The 24548-nt window shown below is 42.7% G+C and overlaps 1 protein-coding gene across 2 annotated transcripts in view; it reads right to left on the reverse strand.

The window, feature by feature from the left end:
• Window positions 1-24548, reverse strand: part of RGS6 (regulator of G-protein signaling 6) — an 833734-nt gene that overhangs the window by 68591 nt on the left and 740595 nt on the right. For both annotated transcript variants that reach the window (XM_006865561.1, XM_006865562.1), the window contains exon 14: window positions 11696-11882. In XM_006865561.1, the coding sequence (XP_006865623.1) occupies window positions 11696-11882 (187 nt within the window). The remainder of the gene's footprint in view (window positions 1-11695; window positions 11883-24548) is intronic.

The following is a 24548-nucleotide window of genomic DNA, read 5'->3' on the forward strand; positions in this document are numbered from 1 at the left end:
CAATTACTGACCATTCCTCTTTGTTTCCAGCATTCACATTCCAATCATCAGTAATTATGCAATACATCTTGAATGCGTATTTGATCAATTTCAGACAGAAGATATTAGTAGAATTCTGCAATTTCATTATTACTGGCTTTAGTGGTTGCTGCATAAATCTGAATAACTGTTGTATTAACTGGTCTTCTTTGTAGGCATATGAATATTATCCTATCACAGACAGTGTTGTATTTCAAGATAGATCTTGAAATGTTCTTTTTGACGATGAATGCTACAACATTCCTCTTAAGTTTGTCATTCTGACATAGTAAACCATGTGATGGTAAGATTCCTAATGGCCAATACCAGTCCATTTCAGCTCACTAATGCCTAGATACTGATCTTTATGCATTCCGTTTCATTTTTTAAAACTTCTAATTTTCCTAGATTCATATTTCATAAATTCCATGTTCCAATTATTAATGGATATTTACAACTGTTTATCTTCATTTTGAGTTGTGTCCCATCAGCAAACAAAGGTCCAGAAAGCTGTACTCTATTTGCATCATCATGGTTAACTCTACCTTAAGGAGGCAGCTCTTCCCCAGTCGTATTTTGAGTGCCTTCCAACCTGAGTAGCTCATCTTCTTGCAGTACATTTGACAATATTCTGGTGTTATTCATCATATTTCAATACTTAATATTCTGGTGCTCTCTGACAGTGTTCACTGCTATTCATAAGGTTTTCAGTGGCTACTCTTTCAGAAGTAGTCAGCCTCTCCTTTTTCCTAGTCTGTCTTAGCCTGAAAGCTCAGCTGAAACCTGTCCACCATAGGTAACCTACTGGTATTTAAACTATCAGTGGCATAAACTTCCAGCGTCACAGCAACATGCAAGCCACCACAGTATACCAAACTGACAGTTGAGTGGTGGGCACTGATTGTAGATACAAACAAATTGAAGTCTTTGACATTTTCAATCATTTCTCTATTTATCATGATGTTACTTATTGATCCAGTTGTGAGGATTTTCATTTTCTTTATATTGAGGTGCAATTCATACTGAAGTCTGAAATCTTTGTTCTTCATCAGTAAATATTTCAAGTCCTTCTCTCTTTCAGCATGCAAGATTGTATCATCTGCATGTCACAGGCTGTTAATGAGTCTTCCTCCAGTCCTGATGCCTCACTCTTCTTCATATAACCCAGCCTTAGATTATTTGCTCAGTATACAGATTGAATAAGCATGGTGTAAGGATATAACCCTGGTGCACAACTTTCCTATTTTAAACCATTCGGTATCCCCTTGTTTTGTCTGAATGACTGTCTCATGGTCTATGTACAGTTTCCTCATGAGCACAATTAAGTGGTCTGGAATACCCACTCTTTCTAATGTTATCCATAGTTTGTTATGATCCACACAGTTGAAAGCCTTTGCATAGTCAATAAAGCACAGGTAAACATCTTTCTGGTATTCTTTGCTTTCAGCCAAGATCCATCTGACATCAGTGATGATATTTCTAGTTCCATGTCCTCTTATGAATCCGAATTTTATGTCTGGTAGCAACCTGCCCATGCACTGCTTTAGTCATTTTTTAAAAAAATTACCGTTAGCAAAATTTTACTTGCATGTGATATTAATGATGTTATTTGATGATCTCAGCATTCTGTTGGAATGGGCACAAATGTGGTTCTCTTTCAATCAGTTAGCCTGGTAGCTGTTTTCCAAATTTCTTGACATAGTCAAGTGGGTTCCTGCAGGGCTGCATCAGTTTGCTGAAAGATTTCCGTTTGTATTCCATCAACTCCTGGAGCCTTGTTTTCTCCAATGCCTTCAGTTCTGTTTGGATTTCTTTCAATATCATCACTTCTTGATCATATGGTTCCTCTTGAAATGACTGATCACTGACCAATTCGTTTTGGTACAATGACTTTGTGTATTCCTTTCATCTTCTTTCTATGTTTACAGTGTCATTCAATATTTTGCTCCTCTAATCCTTCAATATTGTAACTGCAGGCTTGAATTTTTTCTTCAGTTCTTTCAGCTTGAGAAATGCTGTGTGTGTTCTTCCCTTTTGATTTTCTAACTTCAGGTCTTCACACATTTCATTACAATATTTGACTTTTTCTTCTCAAACTGCCCTGCCCTTTGAAATTTTTGTTCAGCTTTCACTTCATCATTTCTTCCCATTGCTTTAGCTTCTCAATGCTCAAGAGAAAGTTTCAGAGTTTTTTGGCATTCACTTTGGTCTTTTCATTTTTTTTCCTGTCTTTTAAATGACCCTTTACGTTCTTCATGCGTGTTGTTCCTGATTTCATTGCACAACTCTTCTAGTCTTTGGTTATTAGTGTCTAGTACATCAAATCTGTTCTTGAAGTGGTCTCTAAATTAGGTGGGATATGCTCAAGGTCGTATTTTGACTCTCATGGGCTTGTCTTAATTTTCTTCAGCTTCTGCCTTGGCTTCCTTTTTTAACTGATAATATTGAGCTTTTGTCTCTTCTCATAGATGTAATCGATTTGAATCCTGTGTCATCCATCAGGGGAGGTCCAGGTTGTTGAAAACAGGTATTTGCAATGAATAAATTCTATCTTGTGATCTCCAGCATCATTTCTTTCACCAAGGCTACATTTTCAACTACTGATCCTGCCTCTTTGTTTCCAACTTTCACTTTCCAATCACCAGTAATTATCAATTCATCTTGATTGTATGTTTGATCAATTTCAGACATAAGAGATTGGTAGAATTCTTTATCATCCCTGGCTTTTGTGGTTGGTGCATAAATTTGAGTAACAGTGTTACTGATTGGTCTTCCTTGTAGGCAAATGGATATTATCCTTTCAAAGACAGCATTATACTTCAAGATAGATCTTGAAATGTTTCTGATGATGAATGTGATGTCATTTCTCTTCAGTTTGTCACTACTGGTATAGTAAACCATATGATTGTCTGATTCAAAATGGCTAATACCAATCCATTTCGTTCACTAATGCCTAGAACGTCAATCTTTATGTATTTCACTTAATTTTTGACAACTTTAAATTTTCTCAGATTCATATTGTGTACATTCCACATTTTAATTATTAATGGATGTTTACAGTTGTTTCTCCTCGTTTTGAGTTGTGCCACATCAGCAAATGAAGGGCCTGAAAGTTTTACTCCATCTGTGTCATTAAGGTCAACTCTACTTTAAGGAGGCAGCTCATATTCTGAACATCTTCCAGCATTATATCTGACAATATTCTATTGCTATTCATAAGATTTTCATTCAAAAGTGGCCTGCCTCTCCTTCTTCCTAGTCTGTCTTAGCCTAGAAGCTCCACTGAAACCTGTCCACCATGGGTGACCCTGCGGTATTTGAAATACCAGTGGCATAGCTTCTAGCATCACAGCAACACACAAGCCACCACAGTATGACAAAGTGATACATTTTAGAGTGTAATATTTCTGAACTGAATTGCCCAGGAAATTTGTAAAAAATCTCAACAGTGTGCAAAGCAGTTTTTAGTGTTATAGTAACATATTCCTCAGTCCCTGGAGAAGGAGTTCATCTTTGTTATAGTAGAAGGTGAGTGAAAAAGAAGACCTTCAATGACAGGAACTGAAACCATGGCTACAACAATAGGCTCAAACACAATTGTGAGGCTGGCGCAGGACCAGGCAATGTTTTGGACTGCTGTACATATGGTCATGATGGGTTCCAACCGACTTGATGGCACATAGCATCAGCAACAGGGACATATTCAGGATAAATAAGAGCAGATTCTTGTTCCCATCAAGGAAACTTTAAATCCAGAAGTGCAGGAAGGGTCATACACTTCGCATAGCAGGTGTTGTGAGTCTGGAAAACACCAGGGCAATATTAGAAAGACAAGATGGCTTCTGCAAGATCGAAGCCAATGGGCAGGGTTGGCCTCCCCAATTCAACTGTCAATCCAGTCGATGGACAGATTTCCAATCCAATTCAAGCTCAATGCAATGTTTTCTTAGGCCTATTTTGTTTTGTGTTGAAAGAATGATGTGCTCTTAGACAAGCTCTACCTGAGGGCAAAAAGCAATCTTCCTTAGTATTGGACTTCAAAGCTCAAAGGTCGGGATCTCCCAACTTGAATGGGAAAGTGTATGTTCATGAAATGGCTGTATGGCCAGATAGATGAAAGATTGAATGGTCCTAAGGACACAGTCCTCGGAGTATCCTTGAATACTCTGAGGCATTTTACATTGAAGCTAAGAAGCCACTAAGCTGTCCGAAGACTCCTGTCTCCTTCCTGGGGTCTGTGGAGGCTCAGGAAAGAGGCAAATGCCCTGAGAGAAAGCCTTAGCTTCCCAGTGCTTCCTGCGGTTTAATTTTCTCCTCCAAGACCTGAAGGCAAAGCATTAGACCACATACTAGAGGTTCAATCTCTCTCCCACTCCAGCCCACTCTGCTCATCACCACCAGACTCACCATCTTCGAACTCTGTCATTGTACAGTGTCCCCAGCTCAGACCCTTTGATTCTTTCCCATTGTCTTCAGGATGAGAATGCTCAAGTCCCTTAAGGTGATACCCAAAGACCCCCAAATTTGGTTCTCAACCACATGTCCTGAATTTTCATCCTAAGAATCCCCTTCTAGAACAGAAATCTCTTTGAGAGAACACCTTTTTGATCCAGCTTGAAATTATGGGGCTCCAGAAAACACTAAAGCCATTAATTCTTGTGAGTTCACACAAATATATAGTACTTTTAATTTGTAATGGCTAGAAACGGACATCATGTTTGGTAAAGTAGAGGGCCAACAAAAACAAGGAAAATCCTCAATGTGACAGATTGACACACTAGTCGCAAAAGACTCAAACAGAGCAATGATCCTGAAGATGGTGCCAGACTGGGCAATACTGCGTTCTATTATACATCAGGTCACCATGAGCTAGAGTTGATACCATGGCAACAAACAACAGTAACAACATCAGATCCTCAAAGAATTATCTGGGCTATTAGCCCATCTGATTTCTTCATAATCCTTATTGGATTATATAGAAGCATCATGCCCATTTTACAGATGAGGAAGACTGCAGATGATGAAAGCCCTTGCCTAAAACCACATAGCATGTGGGTGACAAGTGTAGGAACATTCTATAATGCCTCATGGTTGCAAACAGAGAATTTGATCTCCAACATAAAAAAACAGAGTCTGAATAAATAAATAAATGAAACAACTAAAAACATGGTCCGTGTTGTTCTTTCCCCAACTCCCCACAGGTTAAATCAATGAAACTTAAACAAAACAGCAAATGACTGAGGGCTATGGTAACCACCCACAGACCTTTATGGAAGGTTTAGTCTTGGCCCAACTTTTCAAAAGAAGTCAAATGGATTAGCAAAGTACAAGTGCAAATGCTGGGTCTGTGGTGACATTGTGTCTTGTGAAATATCTCCACAGGAAACAAACAGAGCTAATTAAGTTTGTTTTAACAATGCATGTAGTCAAAATAAATAAATAAAACCCTTAGAGGGCACCTGTGCTGTACCCCACCCCCAGTCCTATTTCAAAAGGATCTATAAATCTGGTGGAGCCTTTTCTCAGGCTACTTGACCACTAACATTAGGTCACATGTTTTATTTGCCAATTTGATCACTGTGATGATGGGCCTCTGAAAACCATAGTGATGTGCTAAGGAAACCAGAAGCCATCCAGAACTCCCTGTCCCAATGTGTGTGTGTGTGTGGGGAGGGGTGGAGTTCAAAAGGCTTAGATGTCACTATTCCCACTAAGCAGATGGGCAAACTGAGGGGAGCTTAGAGGACTTAAAGACACAATCCTTGAAAAAGCATATGGGAGAGAGACAGGACCAGAGTCTGCACCTTTGGCTTTGGGCCCATCTCTAAGTACTAGAGTTCCTTTAGTTGTGAGTATCACAGGTTGCTCTGGTAGCATAGTGGTTATGAATCAGGCTGCTAACCTCAAGGTTGGCAGTTTGAAACTACCAGCTGTTCCATGGGAGGAAGATGAGACTTTCTGCTTCCGTAAAGATTTACAGTACAGTAGTTCCATCTTCGTCCCTCCTGACAACATGTTGATAAAATAGAGGATCAGCAAGAAGAAGAAGACCCCCACCCCCCCCAATAAGAAGGATAGACAAAGTGGCTGCAACCATGGGTTCAAACATAACCTGGTTGGTCTGTTGTTATGTTGTGTACAGGGTCACTATGATTCAGAGCCAATTCTATGGTGCCTAATAACAGCAACGGTTCCCCTTTAACCATGGTTTTGCTTTCTGAGGTTTCAGTTACCTGCGGTCATCCAGAATCTGAAAATATTAAATGGAAAATTTCAGAAATAAACAATTCGTAAATTTTCAGCTGCATGCCACTCTGAGTAACGTGATGAAATCTCATGCTGCCTGGCTGTCTGTTGTTGAGGGTGGGACTCACCCCTGTGTGCAGTGTGCCCATGCTGTATGCACTACCTGTCCCTTAGGCACTTAGTAGCTAGCTTGGTTTTCAGGTCAGCTTCATGGTGTTCAAGTAACCCTTATTTTGCTTAACAAAGTGTCTTATTTTTTCATTAATTATTGTTGCTCATCTCTGATTGCATCTAATTTAGAAATTAAGCTTTATCATAAGTATGTATGCATAGAAAAACAACAACAACATCATATATATAGGGTTTGGTATTATTGCCCATGGCTTTAGGCATTCACTGTGAGTTGTGGACTGTATCTCCCACAGATAAGGGGCCACTGTATAACGTATTTTAAAGTGCCTAAAAAAAAGGCAGAGCACCATAGCCAATATAGAGGATTTGTTCAGAAATTTGTCAAGGTACAACATGGTCTTCTTTTCCAAAATGCTTTGATCAAGTCTTTCTTGAATTACTAATAACATGAATGGCCAACAAGAAAAGATTGGTTGACTAAACTATGTTGGCATTGTAATTTTGACACTCTGTGGTAATGTGTTGATGTTGTTGTTAAGTACCATCAAGTCAGTTCTGACTCAGAGCAACTCTGTATAACATTTCTGAGGAGGAACTGGTGAGTTTGAACCACCAACCTTGTGGTTAACAGTCTAGTGCTTATCCTACAGCACTACAACAGGATTCCACAGCTGATGGGTTTGAACTGTCAACCTTGTTGGCAGTTCAGTACTTATCCTGCAGAGCCACAAGTATTAACACTACCATCTGTATAATCCCTGAGAACTAGAATTCTCAGGGTGGAGAAAGGAGACACAGATGTAAAATATAAGAGGCTAAATAAAATTCCCTGTTGTTCTGAATTTTAGTGGACAATATCAAGATATATTCATCCTTATAAACAATAACAAACTATTCCCTAGCTCTGTTCATTCAGGAGTCTTGGTGTGGTGCTGTGGGCTAATGCACTAGACTGCAAAGTTAGTTTAGCCACAAGGTCAGAAGTTCAAGCTCACCAGTCACTCCTCAGAAACCCTATACAGTGTTCCTATGGGTTGGAACCAACTCAATGGCACTTAACAACAACAACTGTCCATGGAAAACTCTAGAAACAATAATCAACACAGGAATAAAGACTATCCCTAAGTGTTCAGACTGTGGCCTCTTAAAGCCATTTCTCACTAAGGGGGCCTGGGGATCTTTGGAGATATGGCTAATTCAGTGTTTGGGGAAGGGTCTGGACATCTTAGCTTCTGTGCTATTTGTGTAATATCAAAGACTACTGGGGTTATAGGAGTCCTGGTATGGTGCTGTGGGTTAATGCACCAGACTGCAAAGCCGTTTGAACTGCAAGGCTGGCGGTTCAAGCTCACCAGCTGCTCCTCAGAAACCCTATCCAGGGTCGCTATGGGTCAGAGTCAACTCAATGGCACTTAACAACAACAACTGGGGTTATGTCAGAAGGGACCAACATCAGTAGTTTCCCACTGACCAGAAATGCTACTCTACCAGCATCAATACAAATGACAATATAAATATATAAAAAAATACCAATTACATTTACAGTCATGATTCAAAAATTCACTAAAAAGCAAAAGCGTTTAATTGGTCACCACTGGAAAATGCAAGGTAAAAAGTATTATTTTGAAAATCAGCAAATGAAAGGGAAGAATCAACCATTTACCCTTCCTTCCTTATATGAACTATACTATTATATAATCAAGGAGCTCTGGTAGCGTAGTGGTTACGAATCGGGCTGCGAACCTTAAGGTCAGCGGTTCGAAACTACCAGCTGCTCCGCGGGAGGAAGATGAGGCTTTCTACTCCCGTAAAGATTTACACCCTCGGAAACCCTGTACAGGGTCACTATGGGTCGGAACCGACTCGAAGGCACTTAACAACAACAACAACAATTATATAATCGGGAGTCCTGGTGTGGTGTTGTAGGTTAATGCGTCAGACTGCAAAGCCATTTGAACTGCAAGGTCAGTGGTTCAAGCTCACCAGCTGCTCTTTGGAAACCCTATTCAGGGTTGCTATGGGTAGGAATCAACTCGACAGCACTCAACAACAACTATGTAATCAAATAGTAGATGAGCTGAAGTTTCTCTTTGCAGAAGCATTTCAGCTAATTAATGAAGAAAGAAGGAAAGAAGATCATCCCTTTGCAATCCCCTGGTGGTGCTGTGGGAGAAGCACTGGGCTGCTAATCAAACGAGAAGTTCAAACCCATCAGCTGCTGCCTGCTCCCGTAAAGATTCCACGGCAGTGGGTTGGTCTTTGCTTTGATTAACTAATAGACGTCCTGATGGCACTTGGCTGCTAACTGAAAGGTTGGGGGCTTTAACCTGCCACTAATCTGTGGGAAAAAGATGACGTGGCAGTCTGCTTTTACAAAGATGACGCCTTGGAAGCCCTACAGGCAGTCCTGCTTGACTCTATACGATTGCTATGAGTCAGAATCAACTTAATGACAATGAGTTGATTTTGGTTTGGTAATTAACCAATGGATCTAGGCAATAAACATCAATGACTACTAAAGTCACAATAAATGAGACTACCAGACATATGTGTCTCTTAACAGGAGAATACAACAACCTATGACGTAATCCTGCCCACAAAAATCAAACCTAAATCTGATTAAACATCTAGAACAAACTTCCAATTTACAGGGAATACAGATGAGAGAAGAGCACGTTAAACAGCACCACAGGGCTGCAATCAGAAATATCCAGACTGTGAGAACTCTACAGGACAAAGAATTGGATGTCTTCATTAAATAAATCATAAGAGGGGCAGGGTGGGAAGAGATATACAGGGAACCTTTGAACGAAGGGGCATTTAAAAAAATCTGTCCAACGATTGCATGTATGCATGTATGGATTTTAATTTTTAAACACGGGTGGGATGAGGCATTCATGAAACTATTATAGATTTGAATATTTATCTAGATATTCAGTGATATTGAGAGATTATTGCTAATTTGTTAAGGTGTGATAATGGTATTATGGTAATGCTAACAAAAAAGGGTCATTATCATTGTGGTGTTGTAGGATAAGCACTGGACTGCTAACTGTAAGGTCGGGGGTTCAAGCCCACCAGCTGCTCCTCAGAAACCCTATATAGGGTTGCTATAAGTCAGAACTGATTGGACGGCACTCACTAACATCTTTTAGAAATGTATGTCTAAGTACCCATAGATGTAATAACACGATGACTTGGATTTGCTTTAAAATAATCTAGTGGTTTATTGGGAGTCCTTGTGCAGTGCTGTGTGTTAATGTCGGTTTGAACCACAAGGTTGGCAGTTCAAGCTCACCAGCTGCTCCTCAGAAATTCTATACAGGGTCACTTTGGGTCACCACCGACTCAATTGCACTTAACAACAACAACAAGTGGTTTATTGGGAGTCCTGGTGTGGCCATGTAGGATAAGCACTGGACTGCTAACCACAAGGTTACAGTTCAAACATACCAGCTTCTCCTTGTAAATCTTATACAGGTTTTCTATGAGTCAGAACTGATTTGATGGCATAAAACAACAACAACAACAGCAATATATCTAGTGGTAGGTTAAAACATAGGTGGGGACACAGATAAAACAAGATGGTTGCCTAGGCTGGATGCCGGTAAATCAGTTTGCTGTTCAGTTTCATCTCCTTTTCCATGTTTAAACTTTCCAGAATAAATGATTAAAATACACCTCTCCTGACACCAGTCTCAAAGTTCTAATATTGTCCTGGGTGCACTATGGTTCTGACAAGTCTTCTTTTGTGCTTACTGGAGAGTTGGACTTTGTGCTTCAGATCATTCATCTAGGGAACCTCCCGAGGGGCTTTGATTAGATAGTCTTCCTCACTGGACTATGCCAAGATGGTGCGTGGGAGCAGATATACACACAAAAATGTGTCAGGAAAAAAGGTGTCTTATGACACAAATGCTTGTTTGCCCAGGGTGAGGTAGTCCTGATTTTATAGGGCAGGGACACTGAACTCTATAGAACCTAACCTTCCTGACAAAGGCATTTGATGGCATTCACCACCAGGAGGAACAGAAGGTGTCAGAGTGTTGAGGTTGGGACGTGTCTCCATTCTGCAGTTCTGAGCATATGGCAGGGCAAATCAAGATGATGAGGGACGTTGTTTCCCATAGAATTATGTGCATCAGTGTAGCTCCACAGAGCTTCCTAAGTTAGATGATGTGTGTGAGAAGGCAAATAAACCACCCAGATTCTCGACTGGGAGCCTCAGGGATGAGAGAGATGAAGAACAGAGTTGGGGACACAGAGAAACACCAAGTGCTGTCACGGGGGTGGGGGGTGGCAGGGAGAAAGAAAAATAAGGGAGCAGGAAATAAAAACTCTGACCTATTGCTTATCTTTAAATATGGCACCTCCATGCCCCTAGGATAAAGCTCATTATTTAGGGTGGCTTATGTGGAGTCTTCAGGTGGCACTGTAGGATAAACACGGGACCATAAGGTCAGTGGGCACCACAAGGTTGGCGGTTCAAACCTGACAGCCACTCCTCAGAAACCCTATACCAGATGGCTAGAGTGGATACTTAACAACAACACCATGTGGTTTCTGCTTCTCTCTCCAGCCTCACCAGCATCTGTACTTTAATTGTACCTTACAGGGTTAGGAGTCCTCCCAGCGTACCCCACTGGGGCATTTCTCACACTGTTGAAATGGTCTGTTTACTTATCTGTCTCCTCCACTAGCCTGAAACTTCCTTAAGGGCAGGGACGTGGCATACAGAGGTGCTCAAACAATATTAATGGCATGGTTGCAAATCACTATGGAAGCAAGGTAGAGTGGGGGTTACACGTGTGGCCTTTAGAGTAAGTCCAATGTGGGTTTGACTCACGGCCCTGAACAGCAAACTCTGATCTACCGGCATCCAGCATCAGCAACCATCAGTGCAGGACTGATCTTGTTTAATCTGTGTCCCCACCTACTTTTTAACCTGCCAATATGGGTTTGACTCTAGACCCATTTAATGGACTCTGTGTTATGGTTCTCAGATTCTACCAGTGACTTATTACAGGACCCCAGATTTTGTAGAACACTGAGATTTCCATAGAAAGAGTAAAGTAAATAACTATAAATTCCTGTATTTCTGAAGTAATCATCACTAATCCAGGAAGATAATTCTCGGATTTCAGTGTGCACCTAATTGGAATAGTTTCTCTTGATAGTCTTACAATAATAAATCCTAAGATTCTAACTATCCAGAATGCCTTACTCACCTTAAAGGGTTGGGTGGTAGACTGGGACACATGAATACTGGCAGACAGAACCATTTGAGTAAATAGCAAACCTGTGCATCTTCAAACGTGTATCTCCCTCCATCTTTGACGTTTTGACTGGTTATCTCATAGCTGTGAGAATCCAAGTTGATTGCACTTTGGGCCCCTGGAGCCAGAAATTCCTGCCAGATTTCTTCCACTCTCTTGGCCACATCCTGCAGGGGCTGTTTCTTGAGATCTTGGACAGCCAACCAGAACCTGAAGTGAACACATAAAAACAAATGGTTCCAGGGGCTCCGCATCTGGACTGTGCTAGAGTTGGGTACCACCATTGATAGTCCATGAAACTCATTCTGCCATCACCCACCCCCAACATGCGCTGATGCTACACTCATGGATCACAAAGATCTTGAAGGTTGCTGGGAGCACAAAGACTGTCCCACTACAGTGTTTAGTGGAGAACTGAAAGTGCACAATAAGATATCAGTGTGTTTCTGGTGCCAAGAAGATATTGTTCTCAATTCATACTGAGGTTTCTCAACCTCAGCACTATTGTCATTCAGGGCTGAATAATTCTTTGTTGTGTAGGCTACCGCATACATTGTAGGATGTTTAGCGGCATTCCTGCCCTCTACTCACTAACGCCAATTTGTTATTGTTAAGTGCTGTCAAGTCAGTTCCGACTCATAGCGACCCTGTATAAGGTTTCCAAGGAGCGCTCTCCAATTGTGAGAAGCAAAAATGTCCCCAGACATTGCCAGATGTCCCCTGGAGGAGGGCAAAATCAACCCTGTCTGAGAAGCACTGATTACATGCATGTCCTGCTTTCCCCATATAATGTGAGTTCCTTTGTCAACTCTGGTAGGAATCAATTAAAAGCAACAAAATGAAGAAAACCTCAAACCAACAGACAGAATTCTGCAATGGAACAATTGAACTGAAATGAACCAGCCATGTATGTTGGCGAAATGGAACTGACACAGGGCTCAGCAAGGTGCTTGGCATACAGTAGGGACTCTATCAGTGCTGTAGAGTTGACTACGGGCTCATCTGGAATAAAGTTGAAGGAACATACATGGGAGAAATATCTGCTGAAAGGTTCTCTGGGGGCCTCCAGGGAGAAAAATCTCCCATCCTCATATTATCTTCTCACTAATTCCTCAGCAGAATTCCTGGATTATGCAAAATAGTTCTTGCAATTGGCTGCCAGCCAAAGTGTGGTGGTTGGAGACTACCCAGAGGCACCTTGGAAGAAAAGTCTGGTAATCTACATCTAAAAAATGAATTATTGAAAACCCATGGAGCACAGTTCCACTACTCCATGACAATGGCTGGACCAATCCCTCAGGATCAGGCCACCCTGGGGAGGGAAGGCTTTCAGCAGAACCCAGGTCTGGGCAGCCAACCCTTTGCTCTGTGAATAAAGGCAGCCCAGTTTCCCACCCATAAGCTATGAGCGTTCAGGTCCCAGGGCCATGGCAAAAGGGCAAGGACAAGAAAAGCTCAACCACGACAAGGGGAAAAGTGCATTCAAGCTGTCGTAGAATTTCACCCAAAGTGAGATGTACTTGTTATTTTTTTTTTAAAGGTTACGCATGTTTTTCTGTGGTTGTTCAGATGAATGTTTTTGGAGCCAAGTGCATGGCCCAAAGGTGCCACTCAGTGGCCCCCTGAGGTAATGCAGTTTCTTTCCTCAAGGAGCATGTGTATACCTGTGTGTGTTCCCCAAATGCTGGGCTCTCCTTCCCCTGTCTTGCCATTTGGGATTCTAATGATCTCCTTAAAGAAAGTTCCCAGCATTCCGTCACTGATCCTGGAGGGCCCCACCGCAAGAGGCAGGCAGGAGGCTTAATGCCTTCATTCAAACAGTTCTGTCCTTGTCCTGACTATACTGATAGCTTGGGATTGTAGTGTCTCTTTCCTCATCTGCAAAATAGACACAAAGTGGGTGGAGGAATAGGTGGCACTATTCAGACAAACCTTTATCCAGGGTCAACTATGAAATATTTTCAAGTCCTATAGGTGTGTGTGAGAGGCAGGGTCAGCAAACCAGACAAAGGTTTAATACTTAGTAGCTATGATCCCTCAGATTTCGCTTCTTCCTTCTCAAGTGGTCTGGAAAGATGCTGCCAATAACTCTTCCTACTGTCATCTATTGTCACCTGCCCTTTCATACTGGCCCTCTTTCCTTCTGCCCTTGGTGCCCTGCCCTCTGCAGCCAGAGGAGAGGAAGACCCATGTGTTGCTCAGCCCATGTGCAAAGGGTGGCAGCAAGAGTGGAAGGAGACACTGACCATTGGGCTGTGCAGGATGAACCTTGTAACTGAAGCTGGAGATGGGGTCTGTCTGTCCCACCTTCCCATTGTCTGCCACAAAAATTCAAGGTGAAAATTGGCGTTGGTGGTAAGAGCACCTAGAAACCCCAGCTGTGTTAGCTTTTGAAAGGTGTGCTCAGGGACCACTTGCCAAGACCAGTCAATGTCACATGTTGGGCAGATGGGAGAGTCCTTTGACCTAACAGCAATGTCTCAAGGCCAGTGACCTTACTACACTCATCAAACCCTAAACCAAATTCCAACTCACAGCAACCCTATAGCCCCATAGAGTTTACAAGTCTGTCAATCTTTATGGGAGCAGAGAGTCACGTGTTGTTCCACAGAGCAGCTGGTGGGTTTTGCCACCATGGCTCCTCCAAGCCCCCTGCAATTTCTCACATAAATGGATGACATCCAGATGTTCTGTCCCCTCACAACTGCTGTCACTTAGGACATTGCTTTCTGTGGTTTTCCGCACTTTTCTCCAGTCTGCTCTGAGGAGGAGCTATTGAGCTCCTCTGGGAGGCCCCGAGGACCCCAAGGGCCCTGCTAAAGTATTTGGGAGCCACATGAGTACATACCACTCAGCTAAGTATAGAGGAATCCATAGCTGACAGAAATGGAAATTTCAGAATACAATTTAATATATTTTACAAGGAAATTAAAAGGTTCCCTTTGTTGGATAAAACCAAGGATTTAAAAAAAAAAAAAAAAAAAAAGACAAGGAAAACTAAGGCATGCTGGAAGGAGGAGGAGGAGGAAGAGGAAGGGTAGGGGTACCATTCTCTAGACAGCAGCTTTCTTTCCCTGCACACCCCGGGATGCTCCCCCAGCCTGTCTGCCGTGGAGGTGACCTGAATCATCCCTCTCCGATGACAGCAAAACTGCTGTCACAACAGCATCCTGACAGCCCATATGTGTTTACCATTGCTGGCTTCAAAGAACCTTTGTCTCCATTTGAAATTCAGGGCAGGTTTAGGTTTGTGTTTGCCATCTGTGAGGTCCACAGACCTGCGCTGGGAGCCCTGAGCTGAGGCTGGATGGCCCCGAGAGCTCTTCCTGCACACTGTCTGCAGGGTGGGGGCCATAGAAGCCTACCCTGCTCCTGCCCTTATCAAAAGGCTGCAGGTGCTGCTCCTTCCCAGGATGCCAGCGGCAGAGTCAAATCCACCCAGCCTGCACTAAGCTGCCCTGGCTTGTAGCAGCAGGGCCATTGAGACTGGCAGCCCCTGGCTTCACTGGTATCACGGAGACCACCTGTCCCCCACCCCCAGCGGCCCACTGCCAGTCGTCAGAAAGCAGTGTGTGCTGGCATTTGATCATATTCAGTGGCTGTATGGGGCAAACGGTTATGCACTGAAGTATTAACCAACAGGGTAGTGATTTGAATGTACCCAGCCAGCCTTGGCACTCTACTTCTGAAAGGTCACAACCTTGAAAACCCTATGGAGCAGTTCTACTCTGAAACACATGGGTTGCCATGAGTTTTAATCAAATTGGTAGAAACTGACAATAGCACCAATGGCTTACAGGAGTCTCTGGGTGGTCCAGATGGTTAATGCACGTGACACTTGACTATGGAAGTTCAAACCCACTCAGAGGCACTTAGGAAGAAAGGCCTGGCAGTCTACTTCAGTCACTGAACACTGTACGGTGCACAGTTCTATTCCAGTACACGTGGGGTCAGCATGAGTCAGAACCATCTCATCAACTGGCTTAACTGGCTTTGAACTACAAGAAGGCAAAGTACTCGTTGGAGAGATGCAGACTGGACTCAGAAGCCCCCAGGGGAAGCAGGATTAGACAGGACTGGGCAGTACAGAAGCCACCTCAGGTAGCCTCTTTCCTCTCTCAGGACTGAGGGATGCGGAGTACTGATCAGGAGTGAGGTTTTCTCCTCCAGCCTGTGTACAGCAAGAGAAACCATGATGGCCGGCCGGTCTCTGTTCTGACCATTCCCACAATTACTGCTTGACAAGTCAAAAACTAGACTTGTTATGGAATCCTGGTGTGGTGCTGTAGGATCAGCACTGGACTGTGACCCACAAGGTTGGCAGTTCAAACCCAACAGCTGCTCCTAGGAAACCCTAGAACCTAATTCAATGGTATTTAACAGAAACAACAGACTTGTTATGAGTTAGAAAATACTGCCTTTGGTTCCTTTCCAGAGAAAAGCTAATTCCTTGGCAAAAGGAAGTGTTTCTGTGCCCTCTGCTGGCCAGACAGATGCAGGAACAATGATGAAACAACGCAGTCTCTGGTCAACCTCCAGTGCCCGCCACTACCTTAGAAACTGGTCTCAGCCACTGGCAGCAGGTGAAATGCTGTAGCCAGGGCTGTGTTGGTGACCTGCACCCCATTAGTCATGTGTTTGCTTAGGGTTGAATCCCTCTGTGCACAGTGAGTGCTCCGTGGTCGTCCTAGGGCTTGGGGCAACTGTTGGAGATGGGAGCTCTGGAGGCAAACGTGGCAACTCCCCTGCGCTCTCTTTTAATTGCTTCTCCCTTCAGCTGACACTATGTGGAACTAAGATAATCAATCTGCAGGTTAGAAGAACAACTACGTTCTCTCAGGAGACGTTACAGCTCATAAAAAATGTACGGGATGCTCTTTGCTGCAGGTTTTGATTTTTAACTCATGCCCTGCCATACAGAAGAGGGTGACAAGCTGGGGAGCCCCAAGATTTGTAGAGAGGAGGTGAAGGGGAGGGAAGCAAGAGTAGCCAGGGTCCCTTGTCATCATGGTGGGCAGATTTACAGAGAAGGGAGAGGACTGAGGACAAGAACTCTCTGTATATCCCTGCCTTGTGGCTGAGAGAGGCCATGAAAGTGCCTAGCAGACACCCAGTCTGAGGGAAGCCCTGGGCTTGGCTCAGGGTGAATCAGAAAAACAAAAAGGGGGACAGTCCCTGTCACCAAGAGCTGACAATGAACCCCCACGCTGACTCAAATAAAATGATCAAAGGCCACTTCAAATGGCATGATGTCACCCCAAAAATCTGCCCTTAGAGGGTTCTCAGTGATCCCTGACTATGGCAAGAGCAATGGCAGCGTCTGTCTGAGTTTCTCTTGTCTACATTCTGAAGCTCCAAAGAGGAGAGGCATTTTGTACTTTGCAAAAATGAGTTTTGATTGGTCTGTCTGTCTTCCTATCTGTTGCCTGTCTGCCTCTCTCTTCCTTCCTCTCATGCTCCAATGCCATTGCCTGAGTTCTTGACCAGAGTCTGAACCTGGGAAGAAGCGATGACCCACACATGACCATTCTGCCTCAACCCCGGGACCCACTGTTCACAGGTCACACGGAGGCATGTGTGTGGCTGCACATGGCTACCCTGGACAAGGAGCACAACTTACTCAGCTGGGAGTCCTCAGTACCTGGGTCATGGTAGGTGACAGGGCAACATCTGTGGCCAAAGAGGAGAGTAAAGAAGAGGAAGAAATTCCTGAGTCACTGGTGACTGAAAGAGTCCTAAAGTTGTGGGATTTCAAACTGCGCTTCCTCCTATATATCCAATTATGCTGAAGATCATAAAAATGGAATTTGAGCCTCCAGAGAGGATTTCAGCAGCTTTTGGGTGATACTTCTTATCTGCAGCTGTGCTATTTTCTTTATCCTCTTTCCTGCCATGGATCATAGGGACCCTCGTTAAGTCTGGATTTATGCATGAATGCTGGGGGTATAGACTAGCCACTGGCACACTCACAAATGCTCGCACACCCTTTAACCCAAGAGTACACGTGGCACTCTCAGAATGGCAGGGAAGAGCTGGCAGGCACACAATGGCAGGATGAGGGCTGAACACCTGCCAGGGACTCGCTCCTCGGTGTGCTCTGGGGCTTATGCTGAACACAGCTTTTGTGAAACTAGTCTGAACAGATATGTGGCTCCAGCTTCACCGAGGGCTTTCCAGAATGAAGATCCCAGCCTGGGCAAAAGGCAGCAGATGCACCTGCTCTTGGGTCCCGTACAGTGGCTAGGACCCTTAGACCCAAGGAGAAGAGAGAAGGGATAGACTACCAAGTGTGGCTCCTCAGGAGGTTCCTCAGGTGTGGAAGCCAGGGCTAAATTGGCAGTATAGAAAGGCTATCCACAGAGAGGCTGGCTCCCTAAAGAGCACCCAGCTTCAGGCCAGTCTGGGAGTCTGGTCCAAGCTCGGGCCTAGTAAACAGTATCCGAGCTGAGGAGTTTGCTACCAACACTCGAGTAGGAACTGAAGTGAAGCTCTGAGCTATTTGAGAATCAGGCTTGGCACAAGGAAAGAGCTGTTCTGTCAAGACCTCAAATCAGACTGTTACCCTACCTGGTTTATCTCAGGCACATGGGTGCCTAGGAAGATTATATATATATATATATATATAAGGCCAGCAGTTTGAAACTACCAGCTGCTCTGCAGGAGAAAGATGAGGCTTTCTGCTCCCATAAAGATTTACAGCCTCGGAAACCCTGTTCAGGGTCGCTATGGGTTGGAACCGACTCAACAACACTTAACAACAACAACAACATATACAGTTAGTTGGCTTCTTCTATACATCCTCCCAAGACACCAAGGTATGGGGACATCTTCCTGCTCTGCCTTTGCTAATATAATCTTCCAGCTTAGAACACTTTTCCCTCCTTCTGTCGACTGACATCCTGTGTCTTCTTCAAAGTCTAGCTTATGATTTGCCTCCTCTAGCTGGCATTGATCCCTCCCTTATTAAAACCCTTGCAAAAGGGTTCTTAGAACCCATTTTATTTGGTTAATGAGTTCATTGTTTCTTGTGTTTTCCCCTCAAGGGCCTACCTGGTCTTTGTAGAGAAAGTTCATCAATTTTGACTTCTTGCCACCCCAGTAGATCTTCATGGAGTTAGACACAGCCGTGCTGTTGTTGTTGGTTGCCATGGAATCAGCTCTGATGCATGGTGGCCCAATATACAATGGCATAAAACATTACCTTGTTCTGTATCAGCCCCAGGAGGGGCTGCAGATTGGACCACTGCAAGCCATACAGCTTTTACTGACTGATTTTTGGAAGTAGATTGCATGGCCTTTCTTAGTTCATCTTAGTCTGCTGAAACCTGTTCTGCTTTACAACATCAGGAAATCTGTACTAGATGTGCATGAACTGAACCTGGGTTTCCTGCATGGAATTCCACCATTGAACCACCAATGCCCCCACTGATACAGCACGGGTGAGTAACAAATGCCACTTGGTTAGTGAATGGGCCTGCAATGGTCTCAAACTCCAAATACATCACATGGATTTGCACATTAGTATTCGAGGGCACAAGGAGCTCTGGTAGCGTAGTGGCTATGAATTGGGCTGTGAACTGCAAGGTCAGCAGTTCAAAACTACCATCTGTTCTGCAGGAGATTGATGAGGCATTCTGCTCCCGTAAAGATTTAGAGCCTCGGAAACCCTGTACAGGGTCGCTATGAGTCAGAACCAACTCCAGGGCACATAACCACCACCACCACTGGGGGGCACTGTCCTTTGCCCACAATATGTACTTTGAATTTTTAAAGTTAAAAAAACAACTTTTAAAAACTAATAAAACCACCCTTTTAGAGAAAAGGCCATTGGGAGATGGATTTTAGCCTAATTATATAAAATGGAAACTGGTGCTGAGTAAAAATAGATTGCCTTTTCCACCTTACCAGTATAGAAGTCACTGGTTTGCTAAGATTTTATACAGCTCACATTTCCCATAGATTTTCTGATTCTTCATTTACTACAATAAAAAGCTAAACACATATAGCCCTATTTTTATGCTACAACTTATCTGTCCGTTTGTCCTACTGTGGTGGCTTGTATGTTGTTGTAATGCTGAAAGCTATGCCACTGGTATTTTAAATACCAGCAGGGTCACCCATGGTGGATAGATTTCAGCTGAGCTTCTAGAATAAGACAGACTAGGAGGAAGGAGAAGTGGACCACTTCTGAATATTTAGCCACTGAAAACCTTATGAATAGCAGAAGAACAGTATCAAATATGTTGTTGTTGTTGTTGGTGTTGTTAAGTGCTGTCGAGTCGATTCCAACCTATAGTGACCCAGTATAGGGTTTCCAAGGAGCACTGAACTTGCAGTTCAAACGACTTTGCAGTCTGACACATTAGTCCACAGCGCCACACCAGGACATAGTGATGGATAATGAAAGCATAGTGAATAGCACAAAAACATTGTCAGATACAGTGCCAGAAAATGAGACCCTCAGGTTGGAAGGCACTCTAAACACGACTGAGGAAGAGCTGCCTCCTCAAAGTAGAGTTGACTGTGATGACACAAATGGAGCTTTCAGGATTGCTGATGGGACACAACTCAAAATGAAGAGAAACAGCTGTTATTAATTATTAATCAGAACATGGAATGTATGAAGTGTGAATCTAGGAAAACTAGAAGTTGTCAATAATGAAATGGAATGCATAAAGATCAATATTCTAGGCACTGTGAGTTGAAATGGGCAGGTATTGGCCATTTCGAATCTTACAGTCATATGGCTTACTATGCAGGGACTGACATTTTCAAGAGGAATGGCGTTAACATTCATCATAAAAAAGAGCATTTCAAGATCTTTCTTGAAATTCAATGTTGTCTATGGTAGGATAATTTTCATACATCTACAAGGAGGACCAGTTAATAGCAACCACTAAAGCCAGTGATAATAAAATTGAAGAATTCTACCAACTTCTTTAGTATGAAATTCATCAAACATGCAATCAAGATATATTGAAACTTATTGGTGATTAGAATGTGAGAGTTGGAAACAAAGAAGGGTCAGTAGTTGGAAAGTATGGCCTTGGTGATAGAAATGATGCTGGCATTCAAACAATAAGAGTTTTTCAAGACCAATGATTTATTGCAAATACCTTTTTTAAAAAACATAAAAGGTAATTATTATATACATGGACCTCACCAAACGGAATATACAGGAATCAAATTGACTACATGTGTGGGAAGAGATGGCAGAAAAGCTTTGTATCATCAGCCAAAACAAGATCAGAGGCTGACTGTGGAACAGACTATCAATTGCTCATATGGAACCACAGGCTGAAGCTGAAGAAAATGGAAACAAGTCCACAAAATATGACCTTGAATATATCCCACCTGAATTTAGAACAGATTTAGAAAACCTAAAGAACAAATTTGATACATTAGACACTTACGACCCAAGAAGACCAGAAGAGCTGTAGAATGATACCACAAACATCATACAGGAAAGACACAAATAGATGTCAAAAGAGATCTGAAACTTGCTCTCCAGTATAGTGATGCTAAAGTAAATGGAAGAAATTATGAGGTAAAAGAGCTGAAGAGAAAATTTCAAAGGTCAGCTAAAGAAGGCAAAGTATGACAATGAAATGTGCAGAAATCTGGAAGTAGAAAACAAAAGGGAAGTTCACACTTAGCATTTCTCAAACTGAAAGAACTGAAGAAAAATTTCAAGCCTTGACTTGCAATTTGTGAAGTGCCGTTGAGTCAGTTCCGTCCCATGGCAACCTTGTATAGGGTTTCTGAGGAGCAACTGGTGAGCTTGAACCACCAACCTTGCAGTTTAAACGGCTTTGCAGTCTGGCACATTAACCCACAGCGCCACAGCAGGACTCCAATAGTGAAGGGCAAAAAATGGAATGATGGTCAATGTGGAATGATGCATCGAAAGAAGAAAGCATCGAAAGAAGATGGAAGAGGGGCAATAAAGGCATTAAGTGACTGGTTTACAAGGTTTCAAGAGGTAGTTTAGGAGTGTGTGGGGGAAAGAAAGATTCCCCACTGAATCGTTTTCATCTTGTCTAGATGGGTTTGGTAAGAAGAGATGAGGATAAGATTCTTATGATTCAATAGTGAGTAATTGTTATCATGACTAATTGAGATTGTCACAATTGTAAAGGTAGAAGTTTTTGTAACAAAAATGGGGGAGTAGTTAATCTTACAGTCAAGAATCAAAGGACCCTAGGACCATCAAAGGAGAAAAGCACAAGCTGAATGCGAGACCCTATCCAGAGAAGCAGTGATACTAGAGATGGAGGCAGAGATAGGGACATGGAGAGGGGGAGCAGCTGGGGACTCTAGATTCATGGGAAGAGAGGGACTGAGAGCTGGTGGCCAGGAGGCAGACTCGTAGAATGTGTCCTTTGGAGAAGTAAATTATTATATATGCCTGATTAGAAAAAAAAAAAAAAAAAGAGCTAAAGTGAATAGAGAGAAATGTAGTTAACTGATGGTACATGGAGGGGATTATAATCATTGTAATGAAAGGAAGTGTATGATTTTTTTAATGTAAAACTGATGATCTGCCCTGTAAACTTTCACTCAATTCACAATAAAAACTTTTAAAAAAAGACGAAGACAGAAGGCATACTGCACCAAAAAGAAATTCACACACTTACAAGAGCCACTGTACCAAAAATAAATGGTCCATGTTCAACCATTTGAACAGGTAGCATGTGATCAAGAACTGATGGTATTGACATCCACGCTGAACTGAATATATTGACAAAAAAACCAAGGCTCTAGGAATTGATGAACTACAAATTGAAATCTTTCAACACACTGATGCAGCACTAGAGGCACTCACTTATCTATGCCAAGGAATTTGGTAGACAGCTGCTTGGCCAATCGATTGGAAGAGATCCATATTTGTGCCCATTCCAAAGAGAGGTGACCTAAACAAATGCGAAATCATCAAACAATAACATTAATACCACATGCAAGTAAAATTTTGTTGACGATAATTCAAAAAACAGCTGAAACAGTACATTGACAGGGAACTGCGAAAAACTCAAGCCGGATTCAGAAGAGGATGTGGAACTAGGGATATAACTGCTGACATCAGATGGATCTTGACTAAAAGCATCAGGATTGGATGAAGACTTGTTAACAACCTGTGATATGCAGATGATACAACCTTGGTTGCTGAAAGTGAAAAGGCCTTAATATACTTGCTGATGAAGATCAAAGACCACAGCCTCCAGTATGAATTGCACCTCAATGTAGAGAAAACAAAAATCCTCACCACTGGGCCAATAACAACATTCTTATCAATGGAGAAAAGATTGAAGTTGTCAAAGACTTCATTTTTCTCAGATCAACCATCAACACACATGGAAGCAGCAGTCAAGAAATCAAACAATGTATTGCATTAGACAAATCTGCTGCACAAGACCTCTTGAAAGTGTTCAAAAGCAAAGATGTTAGTTTGAAGACTACAGTGCACCTGACCCAAGCCATCAGGTTTTCAATAACCTCATATGCACATGAAAGCTGGACAGTGAATAAAGAAGACAGTAGAAAAATTAATGCATTTGAGTTATGGTGTTGGAGAATATTAAAAGTATCATGGACTGCCAGAGAACAAACAAATCTGTGTTGGAATGAGAACAGCCACAAAACTCACTAGAAGCAAGGATGGCCGAACTTCGCCTTCCATACATTGTACATATTGTCAGGAGGGACCAGTTCTTGGAGAAGGACATCATGTTTGGTAAAATGGAGGGTTGGAGAAAAAGACCAAGAGTCCCTAAGGAGATGAATTGGCACAGTGGTGGCAGCAACGGGTTCAAATGTAGCAACAACTGAAAGGTTGGCCCAGGACTGGGCAGTGTTTTGTTCTGTTGTGCAGCGGGTTGCTATGAGTCGGTACCGATGTGATGGCACCTAACAACAACAATCAACACTCACGGAAGCAGCAGCTAAGAGATCAAATGACATATTGCATTAGGCAAATCTGCTGCACAAGAACTCTTTAAAGTGTTCAAGAGCAAAAATACCAGTTTGAGGACTAAAGCATGCCGTTGTATTTTCAATAGCTTCATATACATGTAAAATTTGGACAATGAATAAGGAAGATTGTAGATGAACTGATAAATCTGAATTATGGTGTTAAAGGACATTGAAAGTATCATGGACTGCCTGAAGAACAAACAAATCTGTGGTGGGAGAAGCACAGCCAGAATGCTCCTTAGAGGCCAGCATGATGAGATTTTGTCTCTCATACTTTGGACATATTAGCAAGAGGGACCAAGTAAAGTGGAGGGTCTTCGAGTCCTGGAGTGCCACTGTGGGCTAATGCACTGGACTGCAAGGTCAATTAGAACCTCAAGGTTGGTGGTTCAAGTTTACCAGTCACTCCTTGGAAACCCTATACAGGGTCACTAGGGGTTGGAATCAACTTGATAGCACTTAACAACAACAAGTGGAAGGTCAGTGAAAAAGTGGAAAACCCCCAACAAGATGGACTGACACGCTTGCAGTAGCAATAGGCTGAATGCAACAATTGTGATCAGACAATGTTTTGTTCTGTTGTGTGCACTATGAGTCAGAGCTGTCTCAACGACACCTAACAAAGAACAACCATTTTAAAGAGCTTTTCCTTCCTCTCACACTGCTGCTGAGTTATTCCAACTCATGGTCAGCGGTTTGAAACTACCAGCCGCTCCGCGGGAGAAAGATGAGGCTTTCTACTCCTATAAGGATTTACACCCTCGGAAACCCTGTACAGGGTCGCTATGGGTCGGAACCGACTCAACGGCCCTTAACAACAACTAAACAGTAATTATTGATATATTAATACACCAGAAACAATCAGATGTTCTCATTGGCATCAGATGACCAGAATAACCACAGCAT

Source organism: Chrysochloris asiatica, unplaced genomic scaffold (genome assembly GCF_000296735.1).
Source record: "Chrysochloris asiatica unplaced genomic scaffold, ChrAsi1.0 scaffold00079, whole genome shotgun sequence".
NCBI lineage: Eukaryota > Metazoa > Chordata > Mammalia > Afrosoricida > Chrysochloridae > Chrysochloris > Chrysochloris asiatica.